Raw genomic sequence first — 27,788 nt, forward strand, 5'->3', positions numbered from 1 at the left:
CTAATCTATCAACCATGAGTGGTATGTTCTAACTCGAGTACTCTCAGGTTTTCTTTTTACAAAATCATACTCTTTAAACTACTAGAACTTCAACTAATATTATATCGCTCTTGATGAAAAAGACGACTTTGAGGAAACATGGAGAGGATTATACGCTCCCGTAATAAGATACTGGGGAGTATACGTCGTAAGTCCCATCATACTAACATACTTTATTTACCCACCCCATATATCTATCGGTCATAATAACCCGCCCGCAAAAAAACACCAGAGACTCTACGCTCAAAAGAACGATTCCTCAATAGTAGAGGGTTACTGGGACCGCAGCGGGAAAAAATGGACGTTTAAAGAAGTTGTCCCCGCCGGAATTGCCGGCCTACCAACCGCAGGTCTAGCCGCAACAATGGTTGGACAGGAAGAAACCCATCTATTCTTCGTCGATAACGAGGGTCGAATCCGTGAAATTGGAATTCATGGGAACTATGGGGATAAACCAAAACCGGGGCCTTTGGATAAATTGAGGTTGAAAACTAGTCGGCCTATAAGCGTTGTGCCATTGAACCAGCATAGGGCCGCTAATGAGATGGCGTGAGTATCGATATCTAATAATCTTCAAGATCTTAAGATCAAACTACCCAATTCTGAGAAAAATGGTTATTAACAAATACCCTCGTTTTATATATATACGATAGTTTATACTACCGCGACAGCTCCAACATCCTCCGAGAATACAAATGGAACTCCTGCGGCCACGAAAAATGGGAACCAACCCACTCCTTCAAATGGACCGACTTCGGTCCCCTAACCGCCGACGTCAAATTTGTCAACATGTCAAAATGGATGTCCCCGTCCAACGAACTATCAATTCGAGGCTTCTACCAAAACTCAGAAGGTTACCTCGTCGAACTTCGCTATGATGATGGTTTTTGGGGTACGGGGTTTTTACATCAGAAGGTTCCTATTACGGATCCTCCCAGCTCTGTGGCGTTTACACCTATAGCGAATGATTTGTATACTGCACCGAAGTTGGCGGTATTTTATAAGCAGGATAATAAGGTTTATCAGATGAAGAAGGAAGGAAGGGATGGGTATTGGTATGGTCCTTATGAGCAGACTACGGACGAAGAAGTGGAGAAGGGGAATATTGCGGGTGTAGGAGCTTTGACTGAACATCAAGATCAGCATCTTTTCATTTCGGAGAAGGGGAATAAGTTTGTTCATCGTTATCAAATATTGGGTGGATCTTGGGCAAAGGAGGTCGTTGATTTTAATGATTGAGGAAGGATTCGGAAAGCGGAGATATCTAAGTGTACAAGGTATCTATCTATATTATATATCAAAGACACATTCAAACATCCTACACGCTATGTAGCTAGGCTTATATAGTCGCTAGTTTCATTATACTCCCATTGCACAGAATCCTAAACAATTAACGTAAGCATCTATAGCACGCCATAAACGGAAAGGGTGGACTGGATCAAAACTTACCGACTTTCCTATCTTTAACTCCTCGACCTCATGTATTCCTTCCTCCTTACAATCTCCCAATTCCTTTCTCCGATCATGATTAGAATCAAGTGTCTTACTTGTTTCTACCCCCAACCCAACGACTACAAAAGCCTCATCGCCATATAACGGCTTATAAAAGACATTAACCTCGGTAATGACTTCTCCTCCACTAGTATCGAAAATCAGAGTCTCCGTCGTAGTCGCATACCCAATTTGTCCCAAAATAGTCGGAAGGACAGGGTACTCAGCATCAGTATAAAATATACAAATGCCGGAAAGTCTGAATGGCGGGTCTGTTTGAAAATATGCAGTTATCTTACTACATCCTTTCAAGGATGTCTTTGAGAAGAACCGCCGACTGTTGCCATTCGCTGCTTGTCGGCGTATGGGTGCATGAAGTGTTCGGTCAAAGGGACGGATTAATTGTGAGTTCACTGGTTCTGAATCGATGTCTGGTGGTTGGTGAGATGCTCTTTTGGGGTTATCGTGCTTCATGGTAATTACTCCGATATCTAGTAGCGCCGTGTTGACCTGGCGCTATTTTTGTGGCCCCGATTCTTAGATTCAATAGTGGAACGGGTAGTTTGTGAAGGGATGTGTATATATACCTGAGAGAATCGACAGTAGAAACCAGTCACTTTGTCGGTATTGTTGGGACATAAGTCGGTCAAACCAGTCATTACTTTCTTTGTGAATCCTGGTTGTATTAAAACGAATGATATTTCGAATTTACGGTTGTATGATGTGACGATCTATCGCTGGCTTTAGTAAAAGCTAGTAAGGATTTGTCTGGTGTAATATAATTTCAACTTACCGAGAGTGAATCAATAAGTCCGTTGCATTCGTTCACGGTAATCTTCACCCCCGAAATATACTCCCCTCCTTCACCATCTATGAATATATCCGTAGCCGCACCCACAGGTTTTCCAACTACATAGGGGGTAGATCCTCGCTCTTTCGTGTAGACTTCTATGGCGTTTATATCACTATAAAGTCCCGCGCTCCAAAACGATAACCTTGTCATCGTTTCATTGCTATGGATACATTCCAATGGATGAAACTTCGACTGCCCATAAAGATCATCATCACGAAGAGCTTCCATACCTGTCACTTTCTGCTCGGTGCAGTAGAATAACTGGTGGTTTAGAGAAGAATCGGCGTTCAAGACGGGAATGTTTGGTTTCCAGAGGTTTGCTTGGATGAAAGTCTCCTCTGGTGTCATGGTTGTGGACGACATGAAACTTGGTCGAAGTATTTGTAGATTTGTCATGGTTAATACCTGCCGGGATTCAAAATATATTTTATTAGCTATTCGAAAAATCATTTTTGTGGGAAATAGGTCCTGGTGTTATTGGGGTATACGAACATTTAGGTCCACAATGACCTTCGAAAAAATCGTCGTGGGCCCTCCAAATCGAATAGTCCACCGAGTAATCGCACAGTCCGTTAAATTGCAACCACAAAGCCATTTCGGCTCAGGGATAGGCGAGCGTGAACTAACAACCGATATATCAACTATCCCATACCTATTCGCAGCAACATGCATTATCAAGAACTCGTTGGGTGTTCTCGACTTGAAAGAAACGAAGGGATTATCAAATTTACTCAAAAGCCCAACCGCTTTCTCGGAAGGTATGAACTCGAATCCGCTCACGAATCGTAGGCCACCTGTGCCTTTGAACGAAACATACATCCCGGTCGCTACTATGTTATCTATACTACCCGAGAACCTAGTGCACATTCCATCAAAGAGTGTTGGAGTTAACAATTGTCGTCTCTCTGCCGCTTGTACGTGTAACAAGGTCCTTGGATCCGCGGGTTGGAGGGATTCGAAGAAATTGGGCGCCCTTTCGATTCCAACCGCTTCTTCGAGAGCGCAATGTGTACAGATGCTAAAGATATCGATGCAAAGGCGCCAAATACGCATGCGGTTTTTAATCTCGGGTAGATCGCGTTTAATAAGACGGTCAGCGAGGACGCATTGCTCGTACCAGGAAGTTACTGATTTATCGTCTTGCCGATAGCCCAAGAAGCCGAATTCATCTTGGAACTCGCACAATTCTCGCCAGAACATATCTGGGAAATCGATGGTTCGCTTGGAGGATATCCTTTGTAGGTTCCGTATATCAGACCACTCCAGAAAGCCCAAAATCTGTTGAACCACTTCGGCCGGCAGAGGAATAAAGTCTGGCATCGTACTAGGGATGTTTTCAATGCCTTCTGTACCATTTTTCTTCAGATTTTCACGCTCCTCATCCACTCGTTTGCGCATACCCTCCAAATCCAGGGGAGAGGTTTCGACAAATTGAAGTCGCGGCAGGATCTGACATTTAGCCCGTCTTACCGACTTCTGATATTCCGAGATACCGCCGTATTCGCTCGGCCAGTAGACTTGATACCAGTCAAATGGAAGCTCGCTGAATAGCATAAATAGATACCCAATTAAGTCTCCTGGATACGCATCAATCCCGCAGCTGTGGATGACTTCTCCAAAAATGCCCAAACAAGCTCTATGGACGGGGTAGCAGTAGGAGTCCGCATGAGATGCTTGATAATTGAAAAGGGCAGACATCAATCCCCTATAAGTCCCGGTCGATTCATCAAGGAGTTCAGGGAATTCTCCTTCGTTCTCTGGGATACGAGCGTGATCTCCCAAAAGGAGTCGAAATTGATTCGGCTGCACCATTTCGTGGTCAGGGTTTATGTATACTAATATTACAACTTAGTCATAGACTCAAATAGATCAGGCGAGAATTTTTAAACAATATTTTCAAATATTGAAAGTCTTGATCATAGTGTTCGAAGGAGGGTCGATTTGGACCAGCTGCTGTATCAGCATAGACCATACCGTTCGTATGCATACTTACTTAAACTGATATCTGATAGCCATTTTTGTGTAACATTGGTGTCATCGGACGCTTCTCGGGTGATTTTGCCTCCGCATATCGTACAGAATGGAGTGTATGAGGCCATATCGGCTGGGTATTGGTTTGAAGCTGTTGGGATATCGATAGTATAATGTACCTAGGTACTTAGTAATGGTGCCTGCAACTGCGCTGTACGGTATTGCACTTATAACCAGCGCAGATACTAGTCTCCTTCTTGTGTTGGCGCAGATACCCACACAACGCAATGTGTTGGGATTCATGATTGTTTGTCACATATTATTTCCGTATTGGGGATTCGCTGTCAAACAGTGACAAGGGTGAGATGTTCGAGGTTGATGCAACACATGGCAACACATGACAACACACAACAACACATGGCCAAAAACTAGGCCACATGAACACGGACATGGACATGGACAATCTAGAATAACCATCGATATCTCCTGTCTCCAATGATGAGAGATGGGCATCGGACTCAAGTCGGACCGTTGGATAAGTCGCAAATCGAAAAGAGAGGAAACGGCGCCATTTTGAATGTTTATAATGGCATCGCTTGTACCGGTATTATATTAATACACATTTGCATTTAACCCGGCCGGAAGCTAACGCTAACGAACGTTAACCTATACCAGAACACGAACTATAGAATAGCCTATCAGTGGCCGTTCCGAAAAGTAAGTACCAGGCCAAGGTTCTTACCTAATATCCCTTGCTAAACGACCATTCACGGCTGCAGGACACACCGCTGCACTTGCACTTGCACTGCACTGATAATGCAATATAATGCAATGCACATGAAAATTAATTCGAATTCTCATGGATCCTGACATATTCGATTGATATACAATCTCTCGCACAACATCGCGTAGAGAATGTCACCATAAGGCCCATGGGCAACCTCTTCTCCACCTCCTTAGAAATCAAAAGGGCCATTGCCAACCGGTTAAGCCGGGCAATTGACGACAATCAACGGACAAGGCCCATTGCGAGATCGCACGCCATATCGCAGGATGCTAACGTGCGAGTATGCTAGTGTCCACCAACATCACAACCAAACTATATCTACCAACCATGTCTCTCGCATCATACCACGATCGTAATTCCATTCCGAGAAACGAGGGAATTTTCATTCTTTTTATTACTTTTTTCTTCGACTTTTTTTTTTCTCAATGGGATGAAAATTTTTTTATATCGATTAAGTAGGATTTGTCGATATTATCAAATACTTATCAGATCAGTAACCGTTCAGTTATCGTTAGACGAGAATCGGCTGGCACAAGTCTGACTTGGCTAAAAGGGGAATCAAGTTGATTACGTCAATGAATTAACTTACATTGTCTCAACTTAACTTAAATTACCTTGACATTAACGTTCGCAATTGGCTGGCCGGCTGCAGGGCAGATTATGGGGAACTCTCCGGATAAGCTCAAGCATAAGCTCGATAGCGGCAAGGATATCGATGCTAAGCTAACCCCAGGAATTCCTGTCGCACGTAATACGACGGTGACTGTTGCAAAAGAGAAGCAGAGGACGGAGCGCTGCGAGGTCGGAAGGTATCGAAGCGGGTCTGAGAATAGGATATATACCGATGTGACTGCCCCGCCAGCTGTTCACACTTCTTTCCTTTCCCTTTTACTTGAATCTCATTCTTTTCCTGCTCCTTAGGCCAGTGCTTCCCCAGATTTTTCAAATAGTACATACAATTAGTCTCCTTTTTTCTCTCTTGTTCGTCTTGATATATTATTTATTATATCGTAAGTCTACTTAAGTCAATTGTAAAGGCATCGAATTAGATATATATATTATCACAATGGCTCCATCCGCCTTCAAATCAGAGGAAACAGCTGTCGCTGCCACTGTTCCTTCAGTCACGGAGAAATTGAAGAACGCCAGTATCGAAGAGAAAGCCAAAAAGACTTTCGTTCCTGGAATCACAAACTATTTGAACGCTGCTCCAGATGAGCCTTACGAATGGGACCAATTCACCCCAGCCTTCCCAGACATCAAATGGGACCCAATTCAACCTGGAATCCCTTACGAAGATAAGGGACTCCTCGGGGATCCTACATACAGCCGTCTGCTCGAAGGTGCAACGGATGTCTTTGACTACACCCAAAAGATCGGAACTGAGATCCATGGCGTTCAATTGAAGGACCTTACAGATGACCAGAAGAATGATCTTGCTAGGTTGTTAGCGTACAGAGGTGTCGTATTCTTCCGAGACCAGGAGGGTTTCGATATCGAAACCCAATTGGCACTTGGGAGATACTGGGGAAAACTCCACAAGCATGCCACCACCATGTTGCCTAAGAACGGACTCGAGGAAGTACATGTCATCCATACCACTAAGAACAGCAAGAACCAAACAGCTCTGTTTACTTCGTATGTTAATTCCCCCCTGACCTTATTGAAGGTTACTTCAAAGGTTAAAATCCTCAAAATCCGGAGTATCGGCTAATATAATCCATTAGTTCCTACCTGTGGCATTCGGATGTGACATATGAGATCCAACCACCATCTTACACATCTCTCGCCGTTCTTGCCGGCCCCCCTCGCGGTGGCGGTGGCGACACCGTCTGGTCATCCAACTATGCTCTCTACGACCTCCTTTCCCCATCTATGCAAAAGTATCTCGAAGGCCTAACCGCCCTCCACTCAGCTGAAGAACAAGCCCAAGGTTCTCGTAACGATGGTCGTCCCGTTCGTCGTGAGCCAGTTGTTACCGAACATCCTCTCGTCCGAACCAATCCGGTAACCGGATGGAAAGGTGTCTTTTTCAACCCAGGTTTCGTCAAGGGATTCGTTGGCGTCCCAAAGCTCGAGTATGAGTATATCTACAGATATTTGACGGAATTGATTACCTCGAGTCCCGAGATTCAGGCGAGGTTTACGTGGGAGAAAGGTAGCGTGGCTCTTTGGGATAACCGAGTTACCGTAAGTACCGCTGACTTCAAATGATATCTTATCTAAGACCTTGAGAGGTTAAATTGATAATTAACTGACACTGACAAAATCATCCTTTAGAACCATACACCCTCTTATGGATTCGCACCTCACCGTCGACACGGTGTTCGTGTTGCCGCAACTGCGGAGAAGCCGTATTTGGATCCTAACAGCATTTCTCAAGATGAAGAGCTCGATGCTTTACTTGGTCGCCAACCGACAAATAAAGATGGATCACTTATCAGCAACTATAACGACTAAATCGTCTCGAAATTAGTTGTTTCTTAGTAACTGAAATAAAAATTATTATTTCGGATTTGGACAATGGAGGGTGGAGCTATCCTTATCATAACCTAAGATAACTACCGGCATCAATTGGCCGGCCGCATTGTCTTTCTTTCTTTGTATACATACGAAACCTGGGATTGGGAAACGGGAAATGATTTTTTCTTTCTTTCTTTTCTTTATTTTTTTAGCGTCTTTCTTGTATTCGTGTATTATTTTACTTTGTATACTATTTAAAAAATAGATAAAATATATTTTGGCCCTTCATTCGAGCTTTGGAAACGTGGTAAGATCTATGTGAATTGAAGGTTGAATTGAATATCGAATTGCCAATTGACACGCGATACGAAATCACAGGGTTCCGTTCGGTTTGTTCGGTTTGTCGCCGCCTCGCATTTGCCCCCGCGCGGAGAGATCAAGCTCGAGACGAAATCAATGCAATGTATGTATCGAACGACGAAAAAAACTATCCGGCTTATCAGGCTCAGGAATGTCATGTTCCCCAGAACTAAACCCAAACTGACGAGAAAAGGGTCAACATACATACCAGCTAGTTAAAACCCTGGGAGCTCCTAAAGTTAACATTCCAGAGCTGGGCCTTAAGCCAAATGGAGTCGAGTCGTAGCCAATTGGGCGCAACAGAAACCCATGGACTTCCGTATTGCATTCAAAACCCCGCTACGAACCGCCGTGATCCTATGATCATCATATCCAGTTTTATGGGCTTATACGGACAAGCTTAAGAAATACTCGACCGTCGGTGACAGATCCAGATTCTTCCCAGTCGAATCGAATCGAATTAGATTTAGTTCCGAGCCAAAGCTTATTATCCTTTAAACTTGCGCCCAAGAATTAATCGAAAGAGAAAAACAAAATACCAGTACTGTTGTGTTCCCACACCCTTTCTATTGCATTCGGAACCAAACGCGACACTATACTACGAATCGAATCGAATTTGAATAGATCATATAATTGATCTGTAATCTCTAGCGGTTTACTCCAGAGCTAGCTGCAGAGTATCAGGTCCAAAAGTTATCGAATTGCGTAATTAAGTACAGCGCACAAGGATGGGTATCCTGTTATCCAAGCTTCGACGCTTACGCATCGCAATAAGTGTACTGTTAGAACAGATATGTGTTCCCTTTAACCATCCCTGCAACATGCATATGCGATATTCACAAAGAGAAAGAAAGAAGAATCCCTGGAATTCGCCGTGAGCGATCGATCCATGGTTCAATATAATCACAATGGTCGCATTTGTTTTTTAAAGTGCTCGAATGATGGTCAAAAAGAACTAACATCCCCCTCACAAAGCAGTTCTCGACAACGCCGTAACCCGTCTTCACAAGTCCCCCGGTCTACCCCTCCCAAATCCCACAAAATCCTTCTGGCTCCTCCCAGAATCTCCTCTTCTCTCCAATATCCAGTCTCAAAAACTCTCAGAATCGGCAGATATAATAGTCATAGGCTCAGGCATAACTTCCACGGGCTTCCTTCGAGAATTGTATCGTCTAAACCCAGACCTTAATGTCGTCCTCCTCGAAGCCCGGGGTCCGTGTACAGGCGCCACGGGTAGAAATGGAGGACACATAAAGGAAGGTCCGTACGAAGAATATCCACGGTTAAAAAGTATTTATGGCAACGAAACTGCCGCACGGATTCTACGTTTCCGATTACGACATCTAGAAGAACTTAAAGCCGTTGCTAAGGAAGAAGGTGAAGACTGTTTGAGAGAAAGCGAGGTGAGGGAGGTCATGGGTACAGATGTATTCTTCGATCATGAAGTAATGAACGAAGGTGTTTCGAAATTCCAGGAGTGGAAGAGGGAGAATCCGGAGATGGGCAGAGAATGGGGCTTTTGGGATCAAGAAACTACGAGGAAGAAACTTAATATACCCACCGCTACAGGTGCAATCTATGGTCCTGCTGGTGCTCTTTGGCCATATCGATTTTGTACCTCCGTACTCGCTCGTCTGGTATCGTCTCATCCAAACCTCAAGATTGAATCTTATACGCCAGTAGAAGATATTTCATTCGACTCTTCTACATCAACATACACCATTTCAACTCCACGTGGCAAAATAACATCCAAAACTGTAATCCACACTACAAACGGCTGGGCATCTCATCTCCTACCAGGTCTAAGCGGTAAAGTATTCGCTTTCCAAGGTCAAATGTCGGCGCAAGAGGCGCCAGAGGGCTTACCGGGCATGGGAGAGCAATACTCTTGGTCATTCATTCACCAAAAGGGATTCGATTACCTTACTCAGGTTTGTATAACCTCCATCATACATGTATGCATCAAAAAAGCCATCAAAACTAGTTCTGACATAATCCAACAGCGCGCAAGCACTTCCACAACCCACCCAGATGGCACTGCAACCCAAATCGCCGGAGAAATGATGTTCGGCGGCGCCTGGGCCAGTACTGAAAACATGGGTCTGGACGTCTGCGGTCTTGCAGACGACACAAAGTTAAACTACCTCGCCGCAGCACATCTATCAGGCCTGCTACCTTACGTCTTCGGATCAGGCGAAGACAGTAATGGAACTAGATCTTGGAACGGCGTCAAGGTTAAAAACATGTGGACTGGCATTCTTGGAATGAGTGCGGACGGACTACCATGGGTCGGAAGAGTTCCAACGAAGGTATCGACTAGGAACCAACCGAAGAAAGGAAAGACCGAAAAGGGCGTGGAGACGGGTGAATGGTGCGCTGTGGGGTTTAGTGGTGAAGGGATGGTTAATTGCTGGGGTTCTGCGACGGCATTGGCTAGGATGGTGTTAGGAGAAGAGGTTAATGGAAATGTAAGGAATAACGAAGCAAGGATTAGAGCGGCGAAGGATGAGGAGGCTGTTAAAGGGTGGAAGGACGAGAAGTTGGAAGAGTGGTTTCCGAAGGAGTTCGTAATCGAGGATTCGAGGATTGCGAAAGCGAATCCCCTCGATCTGGTCGGGGCTCTAATGGGCTTGTAGGCGTTTGAGCTTGCTCGAGGTTTCAAGATACCGCGTCACGTTTTGAAGTCGTTCATGGAGTTCTACGATCGCAGTTCAGTCATTGGTATGGCAGCGTCATCGGACGATCGTATCAGGCGCATGTTCTTTTGGAGGAGGACCGGGAAGGTTTTGGTCCGCCCCGGATCCATGATTTAGTTATTATACTCGAAAATACCAAGATACCTCTCATAGATGATTATGTATCCAAGATTATCTAGTTGAAATACCATCTAAATACCTACTAATGTGCGGTTTTTACCATTATTACATATCCCAGCAAATTATGTAAAGGTCATCATTGGCGTATATTACATTTTCTACTATATATACCATTCAACCACGGCGTCCGAATTAATATTCTTTCACAAGCCTAGATGTGCGTCGAAACACTAATTCACTAGCACAGGGTCTCGAAAGCTTAACACCTAAAGACCCTGTAAGGTCTTACATCAAGGGTCATAGCATCTCCGCGGATATTATTTCTCTAGTTGGAGGAGCACCAGCAGGATCGAATCACAAGATACTAAAATCCATATGCTGGCAGATGGGAATTTTCAATACGTAAGTTTTGTATGTACATGCATATGCATGTATGTAGGTCGATGCATGTACCGGCAGCTCTTGGCTCGACTGAGCGGTCGTTTGCATAGTGAATATTGATACTAAGTACTTACGTTAATGACACAAGCTTTATTTTCTAGAATAGTCAATAGTGTTCCATTTGCTATTATCTAAGAAAACTTGATATCATGATAGAGGAGATCATCATTGATCAAGGGAGCCTATGGACACTAGCTCCGATTATTCTAAAGGAAAGTTATCAATATCGAAGCATGCTTAACCTTTTAGGTATAATAGTTCGAAACCAATTTCTATCGAATAATGCTCAAGTCAAAAGGATTAAAAAAAACTTAAATCTTCCCTGCCTAAAAGTTTCTTCACCAAGCTAACGAATTCGATCGAAGAGAGAGAGAAAATTCTTACGATACCTGAAAATGGATTACAATCGAGTAATAATCGAGTAATACCATCTCTAGCCGTCTTAGCTTCTAAAAACGTAAACTCCAACGGCGCCAAAAAAAAGAGGAAAAAGGCTTTCTCTCCTTAACGTAACACCCTGGAACCTGGATATCCTACCAATTCAAGCTAGAATATTTTACAATCCCAGGTACGAATATTCTAGACGAGTGAGAAAAAAAAAAAAAACTAACATGGTCAGGCCGGTTTCCACGTTGACCTTGTTAGCCAACACATCCAGGCACTGTGGTAGTTTCGATCGAGTAACAGAAACCCATTTCAGGAGAAACCGATATGTCGGTCTTCGCCGCAAACCGGACAAAAAAAGACCCAAGAGAAGAGGTGCAAATCCAAAGAAGTGGTGACAATCACATACCTTTTAGATCCACTATCAAGTTCGTTTCTATGTTTAGTCTAAATCGAGGGTATCGCATTCGGTTCGAAATTCTGCAGTAGCCTGTGAGCTTGAAGCTCAACAGGCGGACAAGGATTAAAACTTCCAACGTTTTCGGTCAGTTCGATAACCCTGCATAACGAAAGATAAGAGAAAAAGACTATCAACTATAGTATTATTGATCGAGTAAGCATGAAACCACATCTGTTCTTTTCGGGACAGAAAGGTTCCAACCGACTGTGATTATCTTTTTAAGAACTCAGAATGTAGAATTCAGGCAAGTGCCATCGTAAGTTTTTGACGGCAAGGGGGGCTCTAAGGCCACCAGCTAGCTGACTCGACCATATCTTACGGGTGTCAATTCCCAAGAAAAACCGAGACGTGGGGACGAGACCGCAAGCATACCAACTTAGGTAACTGAATAGCATTCCAATTAGCTAGATAGCTCCGTCTTTTGCGTCGAGTATTAAGTTTCTTAAGCTTATCATCCATCAATGACCTATCAACGGCATTAGCCATCCCACGCCGCAGAAGGTTGCTGTCACCACCATATTGGAATGAAACTGATAACGAGAACTCATGTATAAAACCTTCATGCACCCCACAAAAGCACCCTTTCCAAGTTTTCCCCAGAAAAGGCCCAATTTTCTTTTTAAAAATACAATCGCCGTGGATTGCATATCCTTCCCCGCATTTTCGATAATACCTGTTAGCAATTCTTTTGATGAAAAGTCTAGCTTTGACAGATATCCTTCGGATTCCAACACAGCTTCGTCCCAAAGAACCCAAGATTTGATAGACATTCTCTAGGCCTTCTTCAGGTTTCCTATATTCAAGGATCAAAGATCAGTCGATTGGACAACAGCACACAAAGGAACCTAGTTCAGGGAGTACAATACCCAATTCTTATCTAAAGGGCCGACTTTGCCCCCAACAAGCCACCATCGTCGACCACATTTTGGGGGGGCGCTCTCGTCTAGCGTGCATAAGACGGTGTGGTCTTATCTCTGAAACCTTCCGAACCAAAAACGTGGGATACATCCGAGAATCAGCGAGAGAGCGCGCGAAGAGCTCAAAGAGTTAAATAGAGCAGGAGGGGGAAAAAAAGTTCAAGACCCCGCCGGTCTAACTGAGTGACTGAAGGTTAAAAAGGCCCTCACGAGAATAATTTCTTTCCCGCTCTTTTCTTCATAAATCGATAATCTGTCAGCGTATATCAGCCCACGATAATTTTCTTTCTTTCTTTTTACCTATAACAATTTCCATTTATACGCAAAGCTTGACGACGAAGCAAGGCAATCGATCGGATCGAATCTGCCTCGAATCTTTCCAGATCGAGCTGCTGGGTTACACAACGCAAGCATAACGTCGACAACACATATCTGGCGCTCTTCTAACTCTCATTCCCCGGCCAAGATGGAGTCTTCGCAGACAACAGTGCTCGCATCCTCGAATGCTATTGTCAATGGCAAACTCACACCCGCTACAATCATTATATCTCCTTCAACCGGTAAAATCATAAATGTATACACCGAACTGCTACCAGAGAATTCATTCCCAGCGGGAACAGTATGTAAGGATTATTCGCCAAAGGTTCTGATGCCTGGTTTGGTGGATGCTCACGTCCACCTCAATGAACCCGGCTGGAGAACGGAATGGGAGGGATTCGAAACGGGTACTAGAGCTGCGGCGTTTGGTGGTGTGACGACAGTGGTAGATATGCCTCTCAATGCTATCCCACCAACAACGACTGTCGAGAACCTCAATTTGAAGGTGAATGCGGCAAGGGGCCAATGTTGGGTTGACGTTGGATTCTATGGCGGTGTGATTCCGGGGAACGATGGAGATCTTAAAGATCTAGTAAGAGAGGGTGTTAGAGGATTCAAGTGCTTTTTGATCGACTCCGGAGTGGAGGAATTCCCAGCAGTATCGACAGAGGATATCGCAAAGGCAATGACAGCATTGAAAGATGAGGATACTCTTCTCATGTTCCATGCTGAAAAGCTGCCTCCAATTTCTGTAAGTCAATTGTGCGACCTTTCCATTAACTTCAATACGGCGATTCCCTAACAATGATGTAGTTGTCAGTCGGTGATGCAGTTCTCCACGGTGATGCTCCACTAGCACCAGCTGGCCCATTAGAGTCCTACTCCACTTTCCTAGCGTCCCGCCCTCCCGCATTCGAAACCTATGCTCTCGCAGAGATCGTCAACTCAGCACCAGTTGCTCCAAACCTCCCTCTCCACATTGTCCATCTTTCCGCCGTTCAGTGTTTGCCAATGCTCAAAGAAGCGCAGGAAAAGGGTGTTAAGATCACTGCAGAAACATGCTTCCACTATCTCGCATTAGCAGCCGAAGATATCAAAGACGGTGACACGAGACATAAGTGCTGCCCTCCGATCCGAGAGAAGGCGAATTCAGACGGTCTATGGGATGCTCTTAAGGATGGTTTGATCACGACCGTGGTTAGTGACCACTCGCCGTGCACGCCAAACCTAAAGCTTGTTGGCGGAGGTGATTTCTTCCAGGCCTGGGGCGGTATTAGCACTGTTGGCCTGGGATTGAGCGTCCTATGGACCGAGGGTAAGAAGCGAGGCGTTGATTTGGTTCAAATCAGCAAATGGACATCAGAAGAGACAGCGAGACAGGTTGGGTTGCTGGGTAGGAAAGGAAAGATCGCGGTCGGTTATGACGCAGACATCTGCATCTTCGACCCAGAGACCAGCTTTAAGGTATGCTCTCCCCGCGGAACATTCAGGTATTAAATTCTAGAGTTTTGTCAGCTAATAGGTATATCGTAGGTCACAACTTCCGAAATGCACTTCAAGAATAAAATCACACCATACGAAGACAAGGTTCTCGATGGAATTGTCTGCGAGACTTGGCTCCGTGGCAAACAGATCTACTCCAAGGATGTCGGGTTTGACGAGGCTGCCGGTCCACTTGGTGCTCTGTTGTTAGAGAAGAGACAGCAAGAGAACGAGACTGTTGCTATCACAACGACCTTGAGCGATAGCAGTGAAGATCTCAAAACCTCGAGCCTGAACGCTGCGGGTACGGTATTGGAAGTTCTGCCGAATTAGAATAAACGGCCAGTAGAATAAAGGTATTGATATAGATGTATGACGTTTGCGAATCCTGCGTGTATATATTATATGGTCGGAGTTATATGGCGATTATTTGTGCTTTTGGCAAAGCGAAGAAGATTTAAAACATCTTTCGGCAATGAAGATCCAAGATCCCTGAAGGGTTTCCAATGTATATAGTAACGTGTATAGTAGAGCATAAAGGAATATCGATCGATGGAGTGATCATGATATGTGGTAATTCTTGCGTACGCACATTGTTTGTGAAACTCGGAACCATGCCTACAGGGGCCATGATCTTCCTCTGCGTAACAATTGGCAATTGGGTAAGTGCTTTGTCTGTGTAACGTATACTCGCCCGTATGACTTCAACTTCCAAATTCCAACATATGTTGGCCAGGCATATGCGCATTGGCACGACATTGGCATTGATGAATGCTCCTAGATGCCGGCTGCGAGGTATCTCGTATGCACGATTTAATATCCACCAAAGAGCAAACATTGGTATCACATGTCCATGATACCAGGTACTCTTGCACACACACACCCATGGCACCGTGTTGGTGGGTTCCTTTCAAGCTAAGCTAGGGCCACCGCCTGGCTGAAGTTGGTATCGCGATCCTGGGTCCCACGATACCAGTGCAGTGCATGGGATTCCATACACACTGCTTATCAAGCAGAAACCTTTCACTTTCAACAGCCGTTCCGATATGTTGGATGACCTGCATGCCGTGCCCTGGCGGTTAGATTATATACCTCTCAAAGGGCCTGCAAGCCTCAGAACGCCTTACCTGCGACATTTTGATGGGACGTCACATTGTGATATCGCGATCTTTTTTCGATCTGGATAGCACATCCGGGACTTCTTCCTCCATATCTCCCTTATCCGAAGAAAAAACTTCTCAGATGAATTAAATGCGGCCATCGCGGAACGTGCATTTGATTGCATAAAAGTCATAGCTCCGGAGAGCCGTGCCATCCGCCCCCCTTCTTCGATGGGTCTTGGAAGCTAACAAGCTCGAGCTAGAACAGATGAGCATCGAGGGTTACGGTTTTGGGCATAGCGCCTGAATAACTCGGTACTCGGGACGAGCTGCTTCCTTGGATCCACAGTTCTCTCGTTTTTGAAGACTCGAACCCTAAGCATAAGCTTCAACAGTTTTGGACTGAGACTCGACTCTGGGTGAGAAAAATTAGTGGATACGAAAACGGTACGTACCGAACCTCCAGCTCCCGTCTGCAGATTCTGCCCAGGAGAACCCCAAGAACCTATAAACCCTATTCAAAATTGAATTGATATCTCCTGTCAATGGATATCCAAAATTAGTAAAATTGCATTGACAGCTTGACTCGCAGACCCTTGCTCGAGGACCCCAGTCCTTGGCAGGGCTTGGGTGTTGCGGGACGCCCAAGGCAAGCAACCCTGACCTGCAGCTGGCGATGCGTAGCTCGAACCTCTCACCGCGATGAGCTGGGGTTGGATCCAGAGCTAAAACCTAGTTAAGACTTTAAGGGGGGGCGAACCGACAGGATACATGGCCGGGTCTCGAAATGGACTCGTTCTCCTCACCGGTCCGGGATCGTATCGCAGTTCGCAAGGGAAAGGAGCTTGCGTGTGCAGAATACATTGTGGTGGCGTCCCGGGTTCAAAAGGAGGTCGTTTTCCTCCGCATTGGCTGTTGAATTGGCCTTTTTATTTGTTTTATGACCGACAGCTGAAGTTGCAGATGCCTAGATAGCTCTTTCTCTCGGTATCTCGGTAGTAGCTATACCTTCGGATTCGAGGAACGCCAACATTGCATTTGATTATCTCTTCCAACATCGCCAACATGCCGAACCATCGCCCATCGATATTGTTCCTAACCCATCCGGAGCTTGGTCAGGCGAATGTCCACCTCGCGACACTTTACGAACTTCTTCTTACAAGAAAGTACGACCTTCATGTCGCGAGTTTCCAAGATAAAAACCTCGACAAGTCATTGAACTTCATCGTCGACTTCGCACATGAGAATACCACCTCTTCAGTAGTTGCCAATGGATCCGCTAACTCAAAGGAAACCGTTAAACGCCACACTGTCGTGGGAGTATCGATGCAAGTCATCCATCCGGACCCTCGAACTCAAGCCCACTCTCCACGGTTCAAGACATTCCGAAAGCACTTCAAACCGACGTTCGACGAGCTTTTGAACCACCAGGAAGCAGATGGCTATGCAGACAGCGTACAGAGTGTGGTCGAAATCATTAAGGACGTCCGACCTGCTGTTGCAGTTGTTGATAGTCTATTTTGGCAAGGGTTTGATGCAGTAAGGTTGACAAAACAACCTTATGTTGTCCTGTGGCCCAATTTCTTGAAGGAATGCGTCGGTGGAATGATGCCAAAGGTTAAGACTATGTGGAAGGTTCCAGTGTAAGTCAACGTTTTGGTATGAGATGAAGCTTGAGAGGACTTACGGCTAACATTGCTATCAGTTCCGGCACAGGATATTCATACCCAGTTCCTCTACACCTCAAGCCGGCGAATATATATATCTTCTTCACCTTCTTCGCCGCCATCAAAAACTCGTCGAAACGAAAAGCTATTGATAAGCGACGAAAGGCAATGGGCCTTAAAGGACCCCATCCAATCCTCGACCTAGAAGGAGCTCCCCAAATCACACCTTGTCTTCCAGAAATCGATTATCCCTTCAAATTCAACGACGAAATAATAACCAACTGCGGTCCTATTATCTTCCCGTCGAGCATCAAACCCGACGATCCGCTTCTAGTCTGGATCAAACGGGCGCCTACAGTTTTAATCAACCTTGGCACACATTGTAATTTCTATGAAAAGCATGCAACAGAGGTATTACAGGGTATACGCACAGTTATCGACAAGTTGCCGAACGTTCAGATTTTATGGAAGTGGAAGGAAGTTGAAAGCCATGCAGAGTTGGTAGAGAAGTTCTTCGGAAAAGAAGAGAGTAGAGTCAAGATCGTTAGGTGGCTCGAGAACTCGCCGATGGACTTGTTGAACACAGGTGACATTGTCTGCAATGTACATCATGGAGGTGCAAATTCGTTCTATGAGGCTCTATGGTAAGTTATAAATGGACCCAACCACCCTAGAATGTTTAAGATGATGAGCTAACAGTATTTGCAGGGCGGGAGTACCCCATGTCATCTTACCCAAATGGTTTGACAACTACGATATGGCCGCTCGTGCCGAATGGCTTGGTGTAGGTGTTTGGGCCTCAAGAAAGACAGCGCCAGATGAGAATGCAGAAGAACTAGCCGCAGGAATATTAACCGTTCTTGAGGATAGTCCACGGGCGACTAGTATCAAGGAGAAGTGTGCAAAATATGCAACAATCACCCAAGCTTCCGGAGGTAGGAAGCAAGCGGCAGATAAGATTGGAGAATATGCGAGACTGTATGAGGTTAAAGACTCTACAGAAAACTTATAATTGAATATATGTTCTCCCGCACGAAATTGCTTATATGGAGTTCAAAACAGGGGGGAGATTTTGTAATGAACTGATGATGGTGGAACTAATCTCAAAGGAAACAAAGTTAAGTTAAAAGAGGTGGAAATGTAGATTTCTAGCAGCCTGTGGTGGATATTTGATTAAAATAGCATGCGGTAGAAGGTTGGTGGTACTCTGAGCGCTCGAGCGTGTTAGCCCATATTTAATGTAGTACTTTAGCCTATAGACTTCTTTTCCTCAAAAAAAATAATATATCCTTACTAGGTGCTTCATTACCACGAAACAAACTACATGACAGGACTTTGTTACTCTATGATACGCGGATAGGCCTAGAGGCTAGGATATATATTATACAAAGATTATAATCATCGATCGTTAGTATGTGGAAACGGGAGCTTGCTATATATGTTCTGGGGATCTATCTTCCCTTCACACTTACAACAAGTACTAGTGCGTGTGCTCCAACGGCAGCGTTAATGATAGTGAGCGTTCACGATTTATAAATTTACGAGCTTATGATCTTATCTTGTGATAAGCTATTTTGAAGAATTCGTGAAACTTTCAAGGGGCGGAGATACCACGTACAGACACCTTTACAATCACATAGATTCTGAATTTTTCGTTTGTGATGCTAAGACTATCTAACAGGTATGTTACTGTCCCTGAATATCTTCTCTAGCCTTTCACGACTCTCTTGTATTATCTGAACATGCACGAAGTCGAAGTTCAGGTAAATACGTGCATGTATCAGCATCAAAAACCCTGGCACGGAAATACCCTCCGAACCAGCGTCTTCCCCACAATCCAGAATCCTAATTCAGAGCCGCCAGGTCTCGATACCCCCCACCGTCCTTCGTATACCTCATCATAGCCTCCCCAAAAGTTTCTTCAAAAGTTACATCCTCCCCAACAATAACCCTATAACAATCCCTCGCCGCTTCCTTCCAATCCTCAAATATCTTCCCTCCCAAAGGCCCCGTAACAGTAGCAAGTCTAACATAAGCCCTCACCAAATCCCCATCAGCCCATCCTTTATGTTGAAACTCGACCCCTTTCTCCGAAATCGCGTGGTAAATAGCACCCCAAGCTGGTGGTCCAGCGTGTAGTGCATTATATGCTGCCTGTGCTAGTCCCATTTCGTTGAGGAATCCATAGAGCCGTAGGATGTGTTCTCCTAGGTATGGACGGGGTACAACGTGTGCGTCGTAAATGTATAATTTCTCGAGTTGTATGATAAAAAGTTTCAATTTTTCTGCATCTTCGAATTTTGGGGTTGTATCGCCGACGCGGGTGATAAGTTCGTGCATTTTTATCATGACGCTTTCGAGTGCTTCGCTGACACCGGGTGCGGACTGGTAAACGCAGAGTTTACATTGACAAGTAAATTTCCAACTCGTTTGTAAGATTCCCTGTCGCTCTTCGTAAGGGAGATTATGGTCGGTGTAGCTGATCAGAACTTCGGTGTCCTTTGGCATATCCACAACGGCGCGGAAAATCATCATGTCTCCGAGGAAAGTTCGATGAGCATTGGAAATGCAAGAGTGGTTGGTGTATGCAGGGAGAATCCAAAGGCCAGAGTTGGGATCCCATGGCTCATCTTGAGTTTTCTTCGGATTCCTTCTTGATGGCGTGCCGTCGTCTTCTGGGTGCATTTCTGGAAATTGGTCGTAGTATGAACATGAGCTAAAGGCATTGCTGTTGCAGATATTTTTGACCAGGAACCTTTGAACGACGTGAGCTGTGATCATAAATACGGAATTCTAAAAGAGAAATACTCACGAGTCAATCGGTCCGTCGCCATCTCGGCCATCTGTCCACTCCTCACCAAAGGCATTATGTAGTTTCAAAATTTCCTTGTACGCTCCAGGAACCCTGTTCAACTTCTCTAGGACCGCACTCGTCAAAAAGGCTCCGACCCCTTGGTCGACATGCAAATCCACCGGACGAATCATCACTGAAACACCGTTATCACTACCCCTGCAATTCATGAATGCCTTTCCAACATAGAGTAAATCCCCCATTTTGACATCTCTCCTAGTGAACAACCCATTCCCACTGATTTGAGACGTTTTAGGGTACACGGGAATAGAATAGTCCGCAAAGTCATATTCTTGTCCGACAAAATCACTTTTCGCCATCTCCACCATCTTAGCGAAGTCATATGCTCCTCTTGTCTCCTCAAGCAAACGTTGGCGAACTATCGCAAGCTCGTTTTTTGCCTCTCGGTTGTTCGGATGATGGACTATAAGCTTGGTCAACGTGTTCCCGCATTTACCATAACGGCGAAGCTGGTACAGAGATTTTGCTTTGCGGTACAAAGCCTTTTCATTGATGTGATCAATGAGGAGGGCAGATTCTGAATCTCGAAGTGAGTGTTCGTACTCCCCGCGTTGGAGGTGGGAGAGGGCTCTGTTTAGCAGGAGAGCCAGCTTAAGAGATTCATCGAGGTTCTCTGGGTTAGATGCGAGGATACCCAGACCTTTTGTGTACCTATAACATAAAAGAATCTTATCAGTATATTAAATTTATATTTAGACTAGTAAGGGGAAGAAAAATTGACATACCATCTAATACCTTCCACTAACTTCCCATCCCTAACAGCCTGATTCCCAATCTCTTTACAATTCGCTGCACCAATTTCAATATCTTCTACCCTCCAAGCCTCAGGAGTTTCATCATCGTCATCATCCACCAGTATCAAGTCCCCCGCATGATCAACCCTCAAACTCTGTATAGCCGTCGTGGAAATCTTAAACAACGGCTCCTTAACACATAGTATCTGCCCAACCGGCAAGAACTCTTGTAAGTCAATTTTCCTGCCCAGATTAAATATCTGCAATTGTCCAGGAACACCGTTCTCATCCTCAACAACGACCGAAACACTCGCAATTCTTCTAGCAGGAGAAACCGTTTTGACAAAAATCTTGTTCCCAAGATGACGAGTTTCGATCCTGAGATCTCTGAAAGTAATCTTCTCCAATTCCTTAACCGGCTTGCTCGAAGGCGGATACGGATCTATATGATACTCCGTTAAATTGTATTTTGAATTAGAGAACGATGATCCTTCGTCGACCGGTTTACGGTCCTTGAGAAGGAAGATGAGGTTTTCTTTGGTCATTTCGGACGGCATTTCAAGTTTTTGACCGGCGAGGCTTTTGGCACGTTGTTGGATGAGACCTTGCATTTGAAGTTGATCCCATTCAAAGTCGGAGAAATGGGCTTTCATACGGAGACCCGTGGAACCATCTGCCTCAGATACCATGGCGAATATTCTGGAAGAATAGTGAAGGCTCTGCGTACACGAGCTTAGAAAAATGTCACACAAGGTGTGACGAATAGACTAAATATGAATAAAAGGAGCTCGAGTGGTAGGTTCTGAAGAGAGTGGGATATGGAGCTTTCCAGATATTTATACTTGTGACTTTGGAAGCATTAGCGTTATAACGTTAAGACGGTGTAAAGAGGTAATTATAGAGAAAGAGAGCTATGCATGGTGAACCTTGATGGTGGATCCGAAAGATGTTTTTGGCTTGTATATATAAAAAAGAGTCTGTGGTGGTAGCTAGTGGCGGTCAGTCACCCGCAACAAGTGCGACATAAATCACACCAGTCGATCTAAGTCTAATATAATCTTCCAATCATGCCTCCAGCTGTGACGACTATAGTTATCCATAACCTCAAGAGCGCTTCGATTTGAGGCTAGCTAATACACAACAGGCAATATTACAACTAGTGCATACATGTATACGCTTGATTTACCACAAGGAGGCACAATTATTAACTACTCAACACTTCCCAGTATGCGTAGCCTCGAATTCTTACACATCCAAGTGTACGAGGCCGGATACTTAAAACAGCAGCAAGATATGTGTCTGGGCCTCAATAGAGTCTAGCCTGCAAAATCTCCTTTCTCTCTTTCTTTACCGAAAATTCAAGGGTATGCTGAGTGAATAGCATGATCATGAATTTCGAATCGTATGAGTGTTGGGATTATGAATATCACTTCATTGCTTCGCAAGTACACTATATCCGCCATACAAACAAATCGTTACCTATAGTGTACAAGTCTGTGATTCCTTCTCTTCTTATGCTAGAATCTTATGAGAATACATATAATCTCGTTTATCAACCGATATGTATTCCACAGATATTGTTTTTGATTCCGCCATTTTATCCCCACTTTGAAAAGTCAAACACCCATTCATCGCTATGTAGGGTCAAGATTAGATGTTGAGCCATCTATCATGTCAATACCGCTTGATCGCTCATTTCAGCATGCCTCGTAACCCACTTGCTCATCCTGCCAACTCTGTCTTGCTCAAATTCTCCCGCTCCGTCCAATCTACCAGGTCTGCCATGCTCAACATATCTTCCTCAGTCAGCTCTGAAACTCCAGCCTCTTCTAACCTTCCCCAAAACAACTTTTCAAACGTAATCTCTTCTCCGCATAGAATTTTATAGACCTCCCTAGCGGCGACCTTAAGTGTCCAAAAGACACCCCCATAGAATCTAGCACTGCTAATCGCCGCCAAGATCCACGCCTCAACGAGCCACTTGCAAACATAGCCGTATCTGAAAATGTTGACATCCCCTTCGACAAATTCGTATTCGGCTCCAAGCGCTTGTAAAATCTGGAGCGCTAACTTCATATTCCTCAGCTCTGCGGTTCTACCGGTGCGTCTCAGGTCGCGGTCCACTGCGAGTCGAACATGTTCTTCCGCCATCAATGCCCATGCCATGTCAAACTGGGGAATATCGCTAGGATGGTCTTTGAACTCGTATTTCAAGGTCTTGATGCAATGTGAGATGCCATCCAAGATAATAGAAGGGCTGTGTGTATAGTCCCCATTGATCAACTCGCTGATCGCCTCGTGTGCCTTTTTGCGTACGCTCCAATATTTAAAATTGTCAGACTCAAATACGCAGCGTGCACATCTACACGTAAATCCAAAGGTTTCTCTTAAAAACTCGCGGCGCTGAGCGAGTGGCGAGTAATCATCGTCCATGTAGTTGATAAAGATTTCCTCGTCTTTGCTGATTGAAGAAGCCGCATAAACAAATAAGACGTCTGAAAATATTGAAATTCGAGTATTCGGGACGCAGCTGTGGTTGATGAATGATGCTTGGGGGAAAAAGCTCATTTGATCTGCAAAACTCGAATCGATAAGAATATCTTGACCCTGGGTGGAACGGTTCATTGAGAGGATTGATTTATTCCGAGGGCCAAGGCTAATATTGCTGGCTGGTGTAGATGATCGCATACTCGGAGTCAGACTTGGGAAGACGTCGGGATCCAAGATACCGCCAAAATCAGGAATACGCTTGTTATAGATGCCATGCTGCATAGCGCACTGTTCAATCGTATCATCGATCCAAAACCTACTTAAAATCAGCTCACTAGCTCCTTCGACAGCAAAGGACGAAAACATACCCGTTGACAATACATTCTCCGTTGTGCTTGAAAAAGGTTCCATCAAACTTGTCTCGATTCAGCTTCTGAATCAAATGCCCAATATTCTTCGGTTCTGCGATCATTCTTGCAATAATTTGGGGTACCATTCCTTGCCCGTATTTGGTCCCAACGTACTCTCCACGTTGGTCTCTAATCTCTAAGGCAACGTTGTTCTCTCCATGAACCGTCGCTGCTGCCTTAACAGCCATTACAAGTTCACCCAGCTTGAAATCTTTCTGAGCAAACAGCCCATGTCCACCAATACCTGGGGTCTTTTTCACTCTAACTCCAAGGGTAAAATCGCCAGCACAAACTTCGCGCTGCCCTTCCTTTCCACGTTCAAGTATGTGTGTCATGTTATAGAGACCCACAGAGTTACTCTGGTGGGTTCGAATTTGGAAGAGCAACTTTGAACATTCCTCAAATTTGTACCGAGATCCACCAATGATTCTGAAGATGGCTTGTTTGGCTTCATCGAGCGATTTGAGATGAAAAAGAGCGTTGGCTTTATACAAAGCGTCCCTCTCATTGAAAGATATGTATAGGAGAGTGTTGGCGTCACTATGGCATTTTTCCCACTGGCGAAGGTTATAGTAACAGCCGACACGAAGCTTAATGGCCTCGAGTTTAGAGCTAGTATGGACAACCGAAGATGATGGGCGGGAGAAGTTCAACAGCATTTCTTGCTGAGCTCGATCGGCGATATTGTACGCTAAAGTCAAGCTACACCTCCCTTAGCTCTACTAAAATATGAAAGGAAGGAGGAACAAGGCCACTTACCAATCAGCTGCTTGATTATACTTTCTCCACCTCATACGGACTTCTCCATCCATCCTGAGAACCCTGGGCTCAGCATCTAGGCCATGAGCATCCTTTCTCTGCCACTTGGGTGGCACAAGTGGGTCGTCGTACATGATGTACACGATATCGGAAGGGTGATCAACCCGTATAGCCGGAAATCCACCATACCCAATGTAATACATTGGCTCCCTAAGGATCATCAGTTGACCTTGCCCAATTCGATCCTCTGGGTGGTTGCTGTACGGGAAGTTGAAGATATGTAACAATTCCCACTTCCCAGAATCGTCTTCGATAAGAACATGTGTAGCATCCAGATGCTTTGGTGGAAGAATCGCTTTGACGACTAGACAGTGTCCAAAAAGACGTTGACCAACACGGAGATTACTTGCAGAAGTCGGTTGAAGGTTTCGCCCGGTAGAAGGGGGGTATTGGGTAAACTCAGTTCTGATATTATAGATAGAATTCAAATAGCCCTCATCTTTCCTGGATCCTGGAATGCCGACAAAGTAACGAAACATATGTCGATTCTCTGGATGCATATGAAGAGCTGGAACCGGGGTAGAACATGGTAAGGTCTGAATATTTGAATTGGCATGGTACTGCATAATTTGGCCACTAGGACGCGAATTCGTGGCAGTAGCGGGAGGACCATTGAAATCAAGGTCAGCAAACCTAATATTTGGTGTAAAGGCGACTGCCATTCTGTCAAAGGCACGATCAAGATGTCCAATAGCTGAAGAGTTGATATCACGCTTGATCTTGTGAATACGGCGTTCAACGTCCGTCGGAGGGCGTGGGTTTGCAGCCATGGTAGGCCAAATTATGCTCCATATAACACGATTGATGAGGGACAGATCGCTCGACGGTGGCAGGGCGGTCGAATTGTCTTTGTTTTTGCTGCCACCGTCTACTTGAGGCTTCGGCCTCGTTTTCAGCACGTTTAAACCCCTCAAGGACCCGGTAAGTTGAGCGAGATTGAATAGGATGGAAAAGATGTACAGAATCCACGAGAGAGTGGGACGAGTTCTGGAAAGATTAGCGATGACTTTCTGAAGGCGAAGCAGGATGATGACTTTTATGATGGTCGATGGGTAATAGGAAGCACTCTTACCCCGAAGGGTATACATCAGACTATCGGATGGAGCCATTGCGTGTAGAAGTGTACAGGCGAGCTGTAATAGACGAACGGAACAGAGGGGGATGTTGTGGAGGGTAAAGTGGTGATGTTGCTGTGATGAGAACTGCTGAGCTTTTTGGTGGGCTATTCTGAGAACCGCTTCAGGTGGCTGGCTCAGCTACGGGGTCTACAACCCTGCTGCTAACCACTTTGCAGCCATTTTACAACCACTTGGAACTTATTCTATACAAACATCGACCGAACATAGGTAGAAACACTAGTTTATATTCAATATAGAGCCAGCTCAGACCTCAATAACTACCTGGTACCTAGGTATATGCTAAGTACATACATGATAGCTGCTCTATATTAGAGCTTCGATAGGAATCTTCCTCTTCTTCTTCCTCCCACCAAACCAATTTCAGCATTGAGAGCTAATTCCTATTTTTTATATGGTAGTCCAATTTCTGTCCTTTTAGCACCATACATTCCTGGCATGTCTCCAGATGCTCCAACTTGTTCCTTCACAATTGTGAGCAGCCTGATGGCTTCTTCGACCACTCCAAGCTTAACTCCATTATCTGCTCCAACATCTTTGATATGTTTAGCATCCTTCAATGCATTGTCAACCGAAAACTTTGGTTGGTCGGTGGCATAATCTCCAGTCAACATTCTCTTAGCATATTGTGGCTGTTCCATAATGTTAGTCTCGCGTTATAAAATCTATTATCTCGGGCGAAGGAAATACTCACATATGGTCCACCGAAGACAGCTTCTACGAATTGCACGATAGCATCTTCTCCCAGACCGCTCTGGCTTGCCAGAACCATACTCTCACTCAATGTGACCACCATGGATAGCACAAAGTGATTTCCAGAAAGCTTCATCAACGAAGCAGTACCCGGGTTCTTTCCTCTCAAATCGATATAGGCTTTACCCATAACTCCCTTAGTAAATGGAATAACTTCATCGATCCAATTTTCGTTAGTCGATGCAAGAACATATGTCAACTGTCCAGCAGCAGCAACAGCGGGGACACCGAACACCGGTGCAGCCACAAACTTTGCCCCTTTCCCCACGATAAGATCGGACAGAGCATCTGTGCACTTTGGTGCAACAGTAGAGCTTTCAACGAATAGCTTTCCAGAAATATCTCCACTTTGCACAGCGGCATCGATTGTTTGTGTGATAGCTGCATCATTGGCCAAACATGTGAAGATAATGTCCGATTTCTGGACTAGATCTGCAATAGAAGGAGCGACCGTTACTGTAATCCCCTCCTTTCCAAGGGAAGCAGCGAGTTCGTCGGCTTTTGCATTGTTGCGGTTGAAGAGGAGAAGGGGTTTGTCGTGGGGATACTTTTTGGCCAGGTTTGGGGCCATAGCAGCCCCCATGTTCCCGAGACCGATCCAACCAATTTGAACCATTGTGTGATATTGAGGCTTCGAAGACGATTAAAGAATCTCTGGTATTAGGTACTTAAAGTAGGAGAATGAGGATTGATATTTGAAGGTAAGAAAGCGGGAGAACCTCGAGGTTTATATGTTCCTGGAACCACAGAGCCAAGTGGGGATCTTGTGTTGAAGTTTATATGCTTCGAGATGATACTCGCCGCCGTTTAACTGTTTACTAATCCCACCCTAGCCAAATAAAGCCTTTTAGGCCCAGTTTAAGGTTAAAAATCAGGGCTTCTAATCAACTATCGCCCGATCCCGGTCGAAACGCCTGCATTGCAATACGTAGACAAAGCAGTTTCAGAGGATTCTTTCAATTTTTCGTTCACAGATCCAAGGGCTTCAAAGAGCCTATGACGGAACCAATGAGTTACAGTGCATA

The 27,788-nt window shown here is 44.9% G+C and overlaps 10 protein-coding genes across 10 annotated transcripts; 5 read left to right on the forward strand and 5 right to left on the reverse strand.

The window, feature by feature from the left end:
- Positions 1-14: 14 nt before the first annotated feature.
- Positions 15-1,278, forward strand: AOL_s00007g197 (uncharacterized protein; the record flags this gene model as incomplete). Its single annotated transcript, XM_011120098.1, has 4 exons — positions 15-21; positions 123-187; positions 272-588; positions 711-1,278. 4 exons carry the CDS (start codon positions 15-17, stop codon positions 1,276-1,278), a joined length of 957 nt encoding a protein of 318 aa, XP_011118400.1.
- Positions 1,279-1,364: 86 nt separating this feature from the next.
- Positions 1,365-2,004, reverse strand: AOL_s00007g198 (uncharacterized protein; the record flags this gene model as incomplete). Its single annotated transcript, XM_011120099.1, has 2 exons — positions 1,365-1,421; positions 1,489-2,004. 2 exons carry the CDS (start codon positions 2,002-2,004, stop codon positions 1,365-1,367), a joined length of 573 nt encoding a protein of 190 aa, XP_011118401.1.
- Positions 2,005-2,314: 310 nt separating this feature from the next.
- Positions 2,315-4,482, reverse strand: AOL_s00007g199 (uncharacterized protein; the record flags this gene model as incomplete). Its single annotated transcript, XM_011120100.1, has 3 exons — positions 2,315-2,788; positions 2,876-4,218; positions 4,377-4,482. The coding sequence occupies 3 exons, from the start codon at positions 4,480-4,482 to the stop codon at positions 2,315-2,317; spliced, it is 1,923 nt and encodes a 640-aa protein (XP_011118402.1).
- A 1,725-nt stretch (positions 4,483-6,207) lies between these two features.
- AOL_s00007g200 (uncharacterized protein) lies at positions 6,208-7,601 on the forward strand (the record flags this gene model as incomplete). Its single annotated transcript, XM_011120101.1, has 3 exons — positions 6,208-6,779; positions 6,869-7,331; positions 7,422-7,601. 3 exons carry the CDS (start codon positions 6,208-6,210, stop codon positions 7,599-7,601), a joined length of 1,215 nt encoding a protein of 404 aa, XP_011118403.1.
- Positions 7,602-8,853: 1,252 nt separating this feature from the next.
- On the forward strand, positions 8,854-10,600 carry AOL_s00007g201 (uncharacterized protein; the record flags this gene model as incomplete). The annotated part of the gene is made up of 3 exons (XM_011120102.1): positions 8,854-8,875; positions 8,940-9,895; positions 9,968-10,600. 3 exons carry the CDS (start codon positions 8,854-8,856, stop codon positions 10,598-10,600), a joined length of 1,611 nt encoding a protein of 536 aa, XP_011118404.1.
- Positions 10,601-13,448: 2,848 nt separating this feature from the next.
- AOL_s00007g202 (uncharacterized protein) lies at positions 13,449-15,115 on the forward strand (the record flags this gene model as incomplete). Its single annotated transcript, XM_011120103.1, has 3 exons — positions 13,449-14,051; positions 14,114-14,764; positions 14,834-15,115. The coding sequence occupies 3 exons, from the start codon at positions 13,449-13,451 to the stop codon at positions 15,113-15,115; spliced, it is 1,536 nt and encodes a 511-aa protein (XP_011118405.1).
- Positions 15,116-16,947: 1,832 nt separating this feature from the next.
- Positions 16,948-18,561, forward strand: AOL_s00007g203 (uncharacterized protein; the record flags this gene model as incomplete). Its single annotated transcript, XM_011120104.1, has 3 exons — positions 16,948-17,525; positions 17,588-18,193; positions 18,258-18,561. The coding sequence occupies 3 exons, from the start codon at positions 16,948-16,950 to the stop codon at positions 18,559-18,561; spliced, it is 1,488 nt and encodes a 495-aa protein (XP_011118406.1).
- Positions 18,562-19,394: 833 nt separating this feature from the next.
- Positions 19,395-21,844, reverse strand: AOL_s00007g204 (uncharacterized protein; the record flags this gene model as incomplete). The annotated part of the gene is made up of 3 exons (XM_011120105.1): positions 19,395-20,304; positions 20,362-21,072; positions 21,147-21,844. 3 exons carry the CDS (start codon positions 21,842-21,844, stop codon positions 19,395-19,397), a joined length of 2,319 nt encoding a protein of 772 aa, XP_011118407.1.
- Positions 21,845-22,877: 1,033 nt separating this feature from the next.
- AOL_s00007g205 (uncharacterized protein) lies at positions 22,878-25,983 on the reverse strand (the record flags this gene model as incomplete). Its single annotated transcript, XM_011120106.1, has 3 exons — positions 22,878-23,961; positions 24,014-24,757; positions 24,815-25,983. 3 exons carry the CDS (start codon positions 25,981-25,983, stop codon positions 22,878-22,880), a joined length of 2,997 nt encoding a protein of 998 aa, XP_011118408.1.
- A 410-nt stretch (positions 25,984-26,393) lies between these two features.
- Positions 26,394-27,379, reverse strand: AOL_s00007g206 (uncharacterized protein; the record flags this gene model as incomplete). The annotated part of the gene is made up of 2 exons (XM_011120107.1): positions 26,394-26,642; positions 26,705-27,379. The coding sequence occupies 2 exons, from the start codon at positions 27,377-27,379 to the stop codon at positions 26,394-26,396; spliced, it is 924 nt and encodes a 307-aa protein (XP_011118409.1).
- Between the last annotated feature and the right edge of the window lie 409 nt (positions 27,380-27,788).

This window comes from Orbilia oligospora, assembly GCF_000225545.1.
Source record: "Orbilia oligospora ATCC 24927 unplaced genomic scaffold scaffold00007, whole genome shotgun sequence".
Classification (NCBI taxonomy): domain Eukaryota; kingdom Fungi; phylum Ascomycota; class Orbiliomycetes; order Orbiliales; family Orbiliaceae; genus Orbilia; species Orbilia oligospora.